Genomic DNA, 14,791 nt, shown 5'->3' with positions numbered 1-14,791 from the left:
ACAGTAACGTTCCAATAAAAAGACACAAAAACCAAATTTGCAAATTTGAGGGGGAAAGTGGGATGGAAGGACACCAAGAACCCGAACGACATGATAAGGTCGCCAGTACGGGCACTGTAAACTTTGAGGTTCGCACACGTTGCCCCAGCGGCGGCGCATCGGCGGAACGGATTGACCAGGCCACGGAGCCGGTTCCTATGCCATCGGGTTCCCCGCTACCTTCAGCCCAGGCTATACCGGATACGAGCAATCGAATTCGTCGGACTTTAAGACCTCGTAAACACATTAATTATAGGAAATATTTTTAGTTAAGTACCTACCTATGTCTTTTAGTGGATAAGGTTCTTTATTTGTGAAAATAATGTTGGAGGGATGTTATAGGATGTAGGTACATAGAAAATGAAAGGTGCGCGGTTGCAGCCGCGCGATGCATGAGTCAGTAGAAATATAGCGAGTAAAGAAGTAACTGCGTTTCATTGAGACTACCCAAAAACTATAAATAACAGAAAATAGGTGAGATGGATGAAAAGGGTCTTTTCTTCTTCTGGATTAGATTCCCGATCATCGGCGGCAGATTGTACGAGTTCTCGACCTGCGGAATGAAGAAATCGTCGATTTGGTTGTTGAAGATAATGCCTGTCTCCGGGTCCATGAAGTTAGCACCGAACTCAAGATTGATGGTCGACGTGATCTGGACGATCGTGCCGTCCTGGTCCACAACATTGAGGTGCGTGGTCCCGTGGTCTTCGACAAACGGCACGGCTTGCTCGTAATCGTTGTGCTCGAGAGTGTTGGTGGTCTTAATCTTCTGAAAAATGTCGCTCCGAGTATGCTTGTTTGAAACAAGGTTGGAGATGATAAGCTTGTAGCTTTCCAGAAAGTCCGGGTCGCCAAGCTCGCCCCGCTTTGCAGATATGAACTTGAACGTCTCGATCAGCATGTGGTAGAAGATGTACATCCTGTCCTCGCGATCTACCGTTTTCAGCTTGTCGAAGTCGATGTGCTCCAGTATCTTCAGCGCCTCGAGCACCAGGACACCAGACGTCGGCAGCGAGGTGGTGTAGACCTTGAAGTCCAGGTACTGCCCCTCTATCACATCGCGTTTCTTTGCCCTGTACTCCGCCATGTTCTGCCCGGTCACCGACCCGCCGTTTCTCTGGATCGACGCGACTATCTTGTCGGCAAGCTCTTCACGGTAGAAGGACATCGGGTCCTGCGCGATCTTCTCAAGCGTCCGCGCATAGTTCTCCCTGACCACCGTGTCGCCCTCCTCGACAAGCACGCCGTTTCTTGCGAAGACCGCGCTCAGGCCCTCGTCCCCGAGGACCCTCTCCTTGTTGTTGTGCAGCTTTACAATCAGGATGCGGCTTGCCCTGAACCCCCTCGCAATCGCGATGTTCTCCTCAAACAGACGCGCCCACGGGAGCCTGCCGTACTGCTTGTGCGCCTCGTACAGCCCCATGACCTCGCCCGGCGTGCAGACCGCCGTCCCGCCTATCTTGGATGCGTCCTGGTGCCTCTGGAGGTCTTCGATGCTGACGTTCTCCGGGGCAGTCTCCCTGAAGTCGAACATGTCGAAGAGGTCCTGCCCGTCGACCTTCTTGCGGAGCAGGAGGAACCCGCCGCCGCCGATGCCTGACGAAAACGAGTTCACCACTACCGACATAGCTCAACGGGTTGCGAAGCTGAAGTGGCAGTGGGCGGGGCACATAGTTCGTACAACCGATAGATGTTGGGGTGCCAAGGTGCTGGAATGGCGACCTCGTACCGGAAGACGCAGTGTTGGAAGACCCCCACTAGGTAGACGGACGACATCAGACGAGTCGCAGGGAACCGCTGGATGGCGGCGGCGCAAGACAGGCGGCGTGTGGAAGTCCCTACAAGAGACCCATGTCCAGCAGTGGACGTCTATCGGTTTATGATGATGAAGCAATATATTCTGACGTCCGCAAACATTCATGATGCGCTACAGAAACGGGACAGCCTTACCAAAGACCTGAATGCACACAGGGCGCTGTATATCCTCTGCTTGGAGTAAACCTACCTTGTCTTAGGTCTAGTTGCATGACAGGCAGCTAAGCCATAGTTAAGATAGAGACTTCTTTAGGGGGCCATTCAGCTGACACGTGTTATATTCAAACTTTATGTAATAAAATTGTGTTGCACAAAGGTTGAATATGACACAATGGTCCCCTAAAGAAGGTTTTATCTGAGACTATAAATGTACGTTGATTATGAATGAAAGCAAAATGGGCTGCACAGGTCAGGATTTATTAATTGACCAAAATACCCTTAACCATAATCATAGAGATATGAATACCACAAGTGCGTTGCAGCTTTTTAATAGTACCTATACTGGTTAAAGTTTAACCTTAACTGTAACTTTAACTACCATCATGTAACTGGATTTTACTTAGTTAAACATTATTAAATGAAATGTACGTCTACATTTAGAATTAGAATCTAAAAGATTTCAACACAGTTGCGGAGCTCATCCAGTTGGCAAAAGACTACGAAAAGATAAACACAGACCGATACAAAGAAATGTATAGAGATACCCAGCCGGAGCAAACCGATAGAAAGTCAGAAAACTCGGAACCTGAAGAAGACCCAAAGAATAGTGGAAAACTAATTAACCAGGATTACGATCCGAATACTTGCTGTTGGAAGTGTGGGAAGAAAAACCACAAATCACAGGAATGTCGGCTCCTACTGAAGAGAATGAAACCAATATTAGAAAACAAAAACCTGATACCAGATCATCAGTTTGGATAAAGAGAGAAACATTCAACTATTGATCAAGTACATAGAATTGTTAACACCATAGAAAAAACAATTGAAGAAAAGAAAGTTTGTTCCACGGTATTTCTTGATATTGAAAAGGCTTTTGATAAAGTTTGGCATGAAGGTCTTATTCATAAAATTAGAAACGAGCTACCCAAATCATTCGCAGATATCCTGGAATCATACATAACAGATAGAGCATTTAGGGTAAGACAAGAAGATGCCTACTCTGAGCTTAAATGTATAAAAGCTGGAGTTCCGCAAGGGAGTGTTTTAGGGCCGGTCCTGTACCTATTATATACCTGCGAGGCTGCGATATTCCAGACCTTGAAAACAATACTATTGCCACTTTTGCTGATGATACTGCCATTATGGCCGTAGGAGGCACACATGAAGAGGCAGTGGGTAACGTACAAATAGCGCTAAATAAAGTCTATAAATGGACTAAAAAGTGGAGAATAAAGCTAAATGAATCAAAGTCAGTTCATATAGATTTCACAAATAAAACAAAAAAGTACCACGCTGTCTTCATAAACGACCAAAAAATCTCCTACGTGGATACAGCTAAATACCTTGGTATGACACTTGATGTGAAGTTGCGCTGGAAAGCTCATGTCAAGAAAAAAAGGAAAGAACTTGATATAAAGTATAAACAGATGTATTGGCTACTTGGTAGATATTCCTCGCTGTCAATACACAACAAGATTCTTTTGTACAGACAAGTCCTGATGCCCATTTGGACTTATGGAATACAGCTGTGGGGCTGTACCAAAAAAAGTAACATCCAAATCATCCAACGGTTTCAAAACAAAGTACTCAGGAATATTGTAAATGCACCCTGGTACATCAGAAATGATGATATTCATAGGGACCTTCAAATTGAATACGTCCATAAAGTTATCACCAAATCTGCCAAAGCCCGCGACTATAGGCTTCACCACCACGTTAACGTTGAAGCAATCCAGCTGCTTGACGTAACGGAGACAGTGAGAAGACTAAAAAGGACCAAACCTTTTGAGTTAGTGTATAGAGGTTACGCTGCGCCTGCCGTGGTTAGCGATGAGTCGACTCCGAATGAAATAATGACGGATGGTAAAAACGCGTCATTTACGGTTGTAGTAAATAAAAAGTAATTGAGAAAAATGAGAAATATGCGAGGAACCGGAACCTCGGACTCCCAGTGTAAAATCCAAGTAGCGGACTCCCATTGCTCCATATATATTTCTCGTGCCCAGAAATCGGTCTCTGTGGATAATATCTTACAACACGTTGCGGACATGGGTGAGGAACGCATAAGCATCGAGCAGCTCAAACAGAAACGAAACATCCTTTAATTCTTTTAAAGTCACGATACCTACCCGAAAACTTGAAATATTTTTGGATGGGAAGTTTTGGCCTGCTGGGTTGGTGTATAGACGGTACAAAGAGCGATATACGAAGACCGCCACTAATTACGATCGATAATGTCAGTACAGTCTAATAACCTACAAACTAACTTAATCCGTATGGTTTCGTTTAATTGTAAAAGCTTTAAGCGTTCCATAGATGCTGTGAGAAAAATTTGTAAAACCGCTGATATTATCGCTCTTCAGGAGACGTGGCTTCTCCAGCACGACCTCAACTTTGTACATCAGATAGATGATAATTTCGCATCATTCTCGAAGTCATCCGTGGACTCCTCAGCTGGGATATTGCGTGGACGTCCCTATGGAGGTTTAACTATCATGTGGCGTAAGTCTCTTTTTAGTAATGTAACCGTAGTGGATTGTGAGAGTGATAGGTTAGTGGCTGTCAAAATTAGTTCTGTGGATCGCCATTTATTACTCTTTAACGTATATATGCCTATTGATATAGAAGATAATTTGCCGGAGTTCACGGATATTCTTAGTAGGATGAGTGCAGTGATTGAAGAATGTGGTATTGAAACCGTATTTATGCTCGGTGACTACAATGCGCACCCCTCAGCTAGATTCGGCAGAGAGATGTTGTCATTTTGTGAGGAGCAGACATGGATTTGTGCGGATATAGATGCATTAGGAGCAGACTCGGAAACATTTTCCTTCCTCAGCGAGTCTCATGGAACGACTAAGTGGCTGGATCATTGCCTGACAACTATTGCTGCACAAAATACAGTTGTATGTGTATATGTGGATAATAGTGTTAGTTGGTCTGATCATTTCCCACTGTTTGTTAACTGTGATATTAAGCTAATGACCAAAAAAGTAGATAGTAAGGAATGTAATAATGATAATTTAAATAAGGACATCAGATGGGGACAGAGAAATGCAGATGAAATAAATATGTATACTAATTTATGTACTGAAAATCTTGATAACTTATCAAGATTTTCAGTACATAAATTATATGTTCGTCGCTTCATCTTTCAGATACAATTAACAAGGTAGTCCTTTTAGCCTACAGGCATCATTCGCACGTTTAGAGCATCGATTTGTAATCGATCTATAATTTTTTTTTTTTGTCTATGGTCACTCACCGCCGCGCGGGCGGCTCGCTACCTTCCTCATTCTTTTTCCGAGCGGGCAACGTTCGCACGTGCCTACTAAAGTTTATAATAATAACCTACATTTGGAAGTGAAGTTTTGGTTTTATTTTTACTTTTTCTTCATCATGCCGAAAAGAAAAAATGAGGAAAAAATACGACGATATCAGCGCAAGCTTCGAAAACTCGAAGCGAAACAAGATAAGTACAAAAGGATTGTGTACTCGTCAGAAGATTCTGATCAATCAGGTTAGTACCTTATATTATATTTTTCAGTGATATTTACAGTAGTAAGGCTCGATCCCTTTGAGATTGATCGTGTGTCATCACAAAGGCTTTCATCCCGAGAGGTTAACCGTGTGTTAACACGTGGGAATTTCGTAATCATCCGAAGGGTGATTACATCATCTTGAGAGCAAATAGTGGGATTACGCATGTAATGCCGGGAGGTGGATCGTGTATCCTCACGAAGGCAATCCTAAATTACATGCTATATAGTACGGAACATGTAATGCCGGGAAGTGGATCGTGTATCCTCGCGAAGGCAATCTCTTAGTACATGCTTCGGAGTATACGATAATAATATGAAGTGCCTGGAAGTGGATCGTGTATCCTCGCGAAGGCGATCTTTATATTAAAAATTACCACATGGCAGAAAATATTTTCTTTACCGAAAATTTTTCTTCATCTACCCACAATATTTTAATTTTTTACCTACCCTCAGTAGTATTCTGGTTTTTTCCAGACGATGGTATTGTCGAGCCTGATCCACAAAATTTGGAACCTGTAAATCAGGATGACATCGGGGATCATGTAGAAAATGATATTGGGAACAGCGGTGAACCAGCCCCAGGGCCGGCTACAGAACCGGCTGCTCCAGAATTAGATCCGGACATTCTTTCCGCCCTAGGAGAGACCACTAAAGAGGTCCCAAAATTTGGTCCAAAGATTCATGATAAGCTCTCGTGCCTGTGGTTACCTATATTAAAAAAGGGCTTAAATAAGGACGTCAAAGAAAAACTGGTTAAGGAGTACCTTATACCAGAAAATTGCTCATTGTTGCAAGCGCCAAAATTAAACCCGGAAATTTCAGCGGCCGTAGTCGAGGGCGCCCGCACACGGGATAAGAGGGTAGAAACGGTACAACAGCAATTAGGACAAGGCATCGCCGCCCTTAATAAAGGTTTAGAATTGCTGTTAGACGATGGAAAAAACAGGATCCAAGCCATAAAGTTTCTAAGTGACAGCTGTCGCATACTATGCGACCTGCACTACGTAGAAACAGAGTCGAGAAAAAAAAATTATTACGCCAGGATTAGACAAAGCTTTTTTAAATATCATACAAGATGTAGACAGAGACGACTTGCTTTTCGGTAATAAGCTTTCCGAAAAAATAAAAGCAACAAAAGTAATAGAAAAACAGGGGTTGCAGATAAAAAAGCCTCCTCCAACCCCAAAAACGTCCACATCCACATCTACAAATCAAGCATCGACGAGCCGCTCACGTCAGGGAAACTGGACGGGCCCTCCTCGCTTCTCCTCGATCAGGGGGGGGAGGGGAGGGCAAAGGAGCAGAGGTGCTCCAGTAGGACGGAGGCCTCAATCAGTGGGTCCTGTCCAGCAGAAGCAGCCTACGCAGACCAAACAGCCGCGTGCAACAACGCAGCAATAAAGGTACATGCCGGTAGAATCCAACATTTTCAGAAATGCTGGCTTCATATTACTGATAATTCTGAAATACTTAAGTGGGTTTCGAAAGGGTATTCAATACCATTTTGTAGGCAGGTTAAACAAGTTTCAAGTCCAAGTAACCTACTCTGTGGTACTGATCGTGTAGATATGATAGACTCAATTAATAAACTGCTAGACCTAGGTGCTATATCTGTATGCAATAGATCTAAAAATGATTTTTGTTCAAGAATATTTTTAGCTCCTAAGCCAAATGTGTCTAAAAGATTTATTTTAAACCTCAAAGCCTTAAATAAATTTATTCATACAACACATTTTAAAATGGAGGACCATAGGACAGCAGCTAGATTGGTACCTAGATCAGGTTTTATGGCAAATATAGACCTCACCGAGGCATACTTATTAGTTCCTATCATAAAAGCACACCGTAAATACTTACGCTTTGAGTTTGACGGAATGTGTTATGAATTTAACGCCATGCCCTATGGTTTATCCGTAGCACCTAGGGTTTTTACAAAACTAATGAAAGAAGTCATGAGTTTTTTACGTAAGATGGGCTATAAATCAGTAATATATCTCGACGATATTCTATGTATCGGAAATACATATGTAGAATGCCAAGACAATGTCAACAAAACCATTTATTGGCTTCAATGTCTGGGGTTTGTCATTAATTATAATAAAAGTAACCTCAAACCTCGACAAGTCTGTAGGTTTTTAGGTTTCATCTACAACACGTTAGATATGACTTTAAGTTTACCGGACGAAAAACGTCAAAGTATTATGCGGTTAGTTGAAAAATTTATCACACTGCCCAAATGTTCAATCAGAGAACTATCACAATTTATTGGAGTTCTCACTGCGGCTTGCCCAGCAGTCAAATACGGTTGGTTATATACAAAAACCCTTGAACGCCAAAAGTACTTAGCCTAAAAACAGTTTGAAAATTTTGAAGTTAAAATTAGACTAACGGACGTTATTTTACCTGACTTATATTGGTGGCGAGAGAACATATCATCCACTTGTAACCTTTTGAGATCTGACAATAATTTTGAGTTAGAAATATTTACGGACGCTTCAAAAATCGGTTGGGGCGCTTTTTGCAATGGAAAACGTGTAAATGGGGGGTGGAAAGTTGATGAATCTTCTTTCCACATTAATAGGTTAGAATTATTAGCTGCCTTTCTGGGATTGAAATGCTTTGCTAGCACACAGTATAATTGCTCGATATTGTTACGTGTTGACAATACAACAGCCTTATGCTATATTAATCGCATGGGGGGTATTCGGTTTCCTCATTTAAATGATTTGGCGAAACAAATTTGGCAATGGTGTGAGATGCGAAAGATTTCATTGTTTGCGTCATATATTAATACACATGCAAATATAGAAGCTGATCAGGAATCACGAAAAATTAATTGGGATATAGAGTGGGAACTATCACAGTGGACATTCCAAAAAATTGTTAAATCTTTAGGGGAACCACAAATTGACCTATTTGCATCTCGAACCAATGCCAAATGCAGCCTTTATGTTTCGTGGAAACCTGACCCCGACGCAACGTATATCGACGCCTTCACAATTAGCTGGCAGTCTCTCTTCTTTTATGCATTTCCGCCGTTTGCCCTAATTCTTAAATGCCTGAGAAAAATAATCACTGATAAAGCTACGGGCATTCTAGTCTTCCCGTACTGGCCCGGGCAGGCTTGGTTTCCGCTTCTCAAAAAAAATGCTTATTTCAGATATTGTTATCTTTGAACCTAATCGGGATATTTTACGTTCAAATTACAGATCGTGTCATCGACTTCACCGCAGCCTTTCCCTGGGGGCCGCGACACTCTCAGGGAAGCATTCAGTAGACTAGGTACCCCAGAGATAGCACTTGATTTAATGCTGGCATCGATTTCGGACAATACGATGAAGCAGTATTCAGTCACCTATAAACTGTGGTGGTCGTTTTGCTTAGAAAACTCTATAAAGACTTTTGACGCTCCATTATCGGCAGTAATAACATTTCTCGTTAACCTTTTCAATAAGGGTGCTTCCTATGGTACCCTTAACAGTCATCGATCTGCCCTTTCGTTACTTCTAGGAAATAATATCGGGTCAGACGAACGCGTAAAACGCTTATTAAAAGCTTTTTATAGACAAAAACCATCCCATCCGAAATACACCACGACATGGGATCCAAAAACGGTACTCGACCATATTTCTGCATGGTACCCGAATAGCGATCTAAGCTTGTTTGAAATTTCAAAAAAATTAGCAATTTTGTTAGCCTTGTGTACTTCTCACCGAGTACAAACGCTGTCTTTAATTAAGATCACCAATATTAACAAGAGCGTCTCAGGTATAAAAATCTTAATACCCGACATTACAAAGACCTCGGCAGCTAACCGTGAGCAGCCCGTGCTTTTTTTACCCTATTTCGTTAACAACCCAAGCATATGCCCGGCAAAGACCCTAGAAGATTATCTTCAGGCAACATCAAAGTTACGAACAGAGGTTACTACTAATTTGTTCTTAAGCTATAAGAAACCTTTTAAGATGGTAACATCACAAACAATAAGTAGGTGGATAAAACAGACTCTGGCGGAGAGCGGCGTCGATATCTCAATATTTAGTGCACATAGCACTCGTCACGCCTCCACCTCGGCGGCGGCCTCCGCAGGTGTCTGCATTGACACCATAAGAAAGACAGCTGGCTGGACTAGCTCGTCCTCGATGTTTGCTCAGTTTTATAACCGTCCAATAACAGACGAAGGAGCATTTGCTCGATCGGTTTGTGGAGTTAACAATAATGATTGATTTATCGATGATTAATAGGTATAACCAATTAGAAATAACTGATTATAGAAATTAGCTGATTATTACTATTGTGTGTTGATTAAGAAACATAATATTACTCTTAATTAACGTTACTAAAATATTAAAAGTTTTTTCAATTATGTATCTGAATGTTTTTTACTGATGTTAAAAAATAACTTATCATTTCTCTGAACATCTACCTTGTTAATTGTATCTGAAAGATGAAGCGACGAACATATAATATAAGATCAAATGAACTTCGTGAAGTTCGATCATTATTATATGAGTCGCTTCATCTGAAGATACAAGTTCCCACCCACCCACAACCAAAGGGAAAAAACTTTTCATGTAATATCTCTAAAAAGAATGAGGAAGGTAGCGAGCCGCCCGCGCGGCGGTGAGTGACCATAGACAAAAAATAAAATAAAAAAATTATAGATCGATTACAAATCGATGCTCTAAACGTGCGAATGATGCCTGTAGGCTAAAAGGACTACCTTGTTAATTGTATCTTCAGATGAAGCGACTCATATAATAATGATCGAACTTCACGAAGTTCATTTGATCTTATATTAGTATACATACTTGAGTCTAGTCACTATAATGCAAACAATTTATACAGTTCTAAGGTAGTTTTAGATTTTATTAATAATTTTTATAATGATGTTATTGGTATTTTAAAATATGCAGCTATTCATAGTAAATGTTCGGTATCTGGTGTGCACAAATCCCGCCATAAAAAACAAGTAGTTGGCTGGAATCGTCACGTAAAAGATAATTACCAAACTGCAAGATTGTTTTTTAAGTTTTGGGTAGACTGTGGTAGGCCCTGTAGTGGAGAAATATATAATGACATGGCAAAAACACGCACTATATTTAAAAAGAAATTAAAGTGGTGCCAGAATAATGAGGAAGCTATAAAAATGGACATTTTAGCGACGCATAGAGCTGACAAAAATTTTACACAGTTTTGGAAAGCTACTAAATTATTAAATAAAAAGGAAAGTAGACCAATAAGTGTCAGTAACGTACAGGATAGCAGGGAGATAGCCAATATGTTTGCAAAACATTTCTCAGTGAAACCATTAGACGTAGCGCATGTCCCAGCCATTGTCAACATCGCCTGAAAGAGTACACTTTAGTCCAACGGCTATATTCCGAACGATTAAAGATATGAAACGTGGTAAGTCACCAGGTCATGATGGTCTGAGTGTTGAGCACATGCTCTACGCTGGCAACAAATTGTATGAGGCCTTCTCAACGCTATTTAATATGTGCATTAAACATGGCTATCTTCCTGCAGATATGCTAAAGACGGTAGTGGTTCCTGTGCCAAAAAACAAGACGGGTGACATGTCCAGTATAGCTAACTATAGGCCCATTTCACTAGGGACAATTGCTGGTAAGGTACTTGAGCGGTTGTTGCAGCCTGAACTGATGAAGAATGTACACATTAGTGATGCTCAGTTTGGTTTTCGCCCCGGTCTCTCTACAGACTCGGCAATTCTGTCTCTGAAGCATGCCGTAAATTACTATAAAAGTCGTGAAACATCGGTCTATGCGTGTTTCCTGGATCTGAGTCGCGCATTTGATCTTGTTAATTATAATATATTATGGAGAAAAATGCGCGACTCAAACGTCCATAGCGGTATTGTCGAGCTGATGAGATATTGGTACGAGAATAAAACTAACATTGTGCGTTGGGGCGACACAGCTTCTAGTGAGTTTAGACTAGAGTGCGGTGTACGTCAGGGGGAGCTAACCTCTCCGGACCTGTTCAATCTTTACGTTGATGACCTGATTGGGGAGCTAAGTGGTACTGGCATCGGTTGTCATATTGACGGAGTTTGTTTTAACAACTTAAGCTACGCCGATGACATGGTGCTACTTAGCCCCTCAATAAATGGTCTCCGTAAATTGGTATCGATTTGCGAAAGTTACGCCTTGAGACATGGATTAAAATACAATGTACGCAAATCAGAAATGTTGGTTTTTAGAGCTGGTAAAGGTCCGGAGAGAATACCACCAGTTTTATTAGATGGGACACCAGTTCAGGTTGTGCAACAGTTCAGGTATCTCGGACATATGTTGACGGGGTCCCTGAGTGACGACTTTGACATAGAACGAGAGCGAAGGTCACTGGCAATACGGTGCAACATGCTCGCTCGCCGATTTGCTCGGTGCTCTGAGGATGTTAAAGTTACGTTGTTTAAAGCTTATTGTATGAGTTTTTATACTTCACAATTATGGATCAACTACACCAAAAGATCCTTTAACATCCTCAAGGTACAATATAATGATGCCCTTCGCATTTTATTAAAAATGCCGAGGTATTGTAGTGCGTCGGGCATGTACGCCGACGCTGGAGTCCCGGACTACTACGCCGTTATACGAAATAGAATTGCGGGTTTCTGGGAAACCGTCCGTAATTCTAATAATAAAATGATCAAAGTCGTCGCTCAGGTATCCACTGACAATGTGTTCTATAAACACTGGCTAAGGGTACACCAGATCCCGAACGCAAAATGACTATTCATTTTTTTCAAATGATTTTAACTAAATATTTTTATACGCATTTTAATTTTTAATTATAACATGTTTTTATATGGGTCCCAAACCTGAAATAAAATGATTTTATTTTATTTATTTATTTTATTTTATAGTGATTAGTGATAGTGTACATAGTGTAAGTGCTGAAAGAACACGTGAACAAAGTGTCATATCTCAAATCAAGAAAGACTAAGATGCGTCAGTGGACAATTTCTTAGTATATAAGATAATTTATAAGTTTAGGTTAAAATAAAATTACTTATTGGTCATACATTAGGCTAGATCGTAATATAATTGAGTAGCTTATTGGCACTCAACAATAAGGAAAAAAAAAAAAAAAAACAGGAATGTCGGAATACATTAGCTATAAAATTGGTTATTAGTTACGGATATTAGTTACGGAACAGGTTAGCTTAGGTATTGGTAATTAGACCTCATGTTGTCGTATATTCTTTCAAGCTGTTGTTCCGGCGTGAGCTTTCCATATATTTTTACTAGCGTTTGTATATCTGTTAAATATTGTACGAAGTTTTCTCCCGGTCGTTGCCGTCTATTTATGATTGTTTCCAAAAGGTTTTTTTGTCAGAGGTGTTTTCGGAACCTTCCCGAAGCTCGGCTTGTGACAGCCTCGTCACACCATAATCGAATTCACTAGTGTGTACGGAAGATGTGTATACGCTAACATGATCAGTAGCCTCAAGTGCCATTTTCCAGTAGACACTTTCAATTTCGTCCACTGCAGGCTCGCCGTTCGAGAAATTCATATGGAGTGCAGTATTGCTAACCTTCCTGAATGCCGCCAGCGACATTTGGCGGCCAGGCTTGATATACCTCATTAAATGCAAAGAGCAATTACATTTGTTAGTTTGTAACGTGGTGGAATGGTCACGGGTGAGGTGGCCACTCCGCCATGTTCATGTACAAGGGTCCTACTCTAACAATTGCCTACGGGAACCCTAGTAGGTGTCTCAATGAAACAGCGGTTGGAGCAAACGGTAGATTTATTCTTCATCCTAATTATATTTACATGAATCACTTATACATAGCTAACTACGGAACCGGACTCGTACGGGGTCTAGGAGTGCGGTGCGGCGGCACGCGGGCGACGGTGCGGCGGTGCGCGGCACGGGACGGTACGCGGGCGCGGTGCGGCGCGCGGGTGCGGTGCGGCACGCATGGGCGACGGGACGCGGGGTCAGTGCGGTGCGCGGGCGCCGGAGCGCGAACCCGCGGGGCGCGGGCGCGGGACGGTGTGTGGGCGCGGCGCGGCGCGCGGGCGCTGGTGCGCAGGGGGGATGGACTGCGGGCCCGCAGTATGCGCCGGCACGCGGGGGGAGGAGTCGGCGGAGCTGGTGACGCAGGAGATTTCCCCTACACCCGCAGCCCTACCGCCATCGGCTAGTGGAAGCGCGACGATTCGGAACCCCCGATCGACGCGGGTGCCGCCACTAGGCGACGGGATATGGGTGAGGGAGCGCGGAGGGCGGAGAGGAGGAGGCTGAGCTGATGATGCAGAGGATTTCCTCTGCATCCGCAACCCTGCCGCCGTCGGTTAGTGGAAGCGCATCGATTCGGAACCCCCGATCGACGCGCGTGCCGCCACTAAGCGACTGAGCCCTGCATCGCAGGGCCGGGCAATATATACTCTACGGCGGGGTGTGGGCTGCGGCCGGCGGACGGAGGTGCCCTGCCTCTTGCTCCTCTCACGGTCCCCGTTGACTTCCGACGCGGCAGCTGGCGGCGGAACCGGTTTGGTAGGTACCACGCGTTCCCCGCGGGCCCGCGCCGGTGTCGTACGCTTGCCTTGCGTACCTGGGTTTGTGCGTGGCGGGTGCCACGTCACACTCTCCTCCCGGGTTTGGGAACTTTTACCTGGAAAAGTCACAGATGAATAAGACTGAACGGTGAAAGCAAGAAAAATCATAGTTTTGGTTGCCGGTAGTTTTTCTTATGGGCCGTGCCTTTGTCGGTTTATAATTATTACGGGCGATTTTTGCTCCATAATTCTATACGATCCTCTCCCTTTAGGTGCTAGTTGCGCGTAACAATGTTTGTTCGCGTTCGAGATTGGATACTCCCTTTTTAAAACTGGGTTATTTGAAAAAGAAGAAAAAGAAAAAGAATAGACGTTTATTAATACAAATTATGCCACACATCACAACTTAAAGCTAAGAGCTGGTTGTTCCGGCGCTTCTTCCACCTGAGAACAAGCAAAAGAAGCGCCGGAACAAACTGTCATATTGTTATTATGCTGTATTTATGCTCGGGTTCCACTCGTCTTTTTATGTAGCGGGTTTTTTGTTGTGGTGAAGCCACATTCTGGTTGTTTTTAAAATTTATTATTTTCGGTCGCAGGTCGCGTTCGCGGTTACAGTCCTCAAAGTTGTTGTTCACTTGGTGAATTTGTCGTGAAAAACGAGCGGACGGTGCCCGCGCGTGAGGACCGTGCGCCTGACCGCT

The 14,791-nt window shown here is 42.9% G+C and overlaps 1 protein-coding gene and 1 pseudogene across 1 annotated transcript; one reads left to right on the top strand and one right to left on the bottom strand.

Moving 5' to 3' along the window:
- Nucleotides 1-493: 493 nt before the first annotated feature.
- On the bottom strand, nt 494-1,666 carry LOC117995979 (uncharacterized). The gene has a single exon (XM_034983992.1). The coding sequence runs from the start codon at nt 1,664-1,666 to the stop codon at nt 494-496; it is 1,173 nt and encodes a 390-aa protein (XP_034839883.1).
- A 3,642-nt stretch (nt 1,667-5,308) lies between these two features.
- On the top strand, nt 5,309-7,223 carry LOC138404612 (uncharacterized; annotated as a pseudogene).
- Nucleotides 7,224-14,791: the final 7,568 nt, after the last annotated feature.

The sequence above is a fragment of the Maniola hyperantus genome, unplaced genomic scaffold (genome assembly GCF_902806685.2).
Source record: "Maniola hyperantus unplaced genomic scaffold, iAphHyp1.2, whole genome shotgun sequence".
Taxonomy (NCBI): Eukaryota; Metazoa; Arthropoda; class Insecta; order Lepidoptera; family Nymphalidae; genus Maniola; species Maniola hyperantus.
This window is presented reverse-complemented; position numbering and strand designations above follow the sequence as displayed.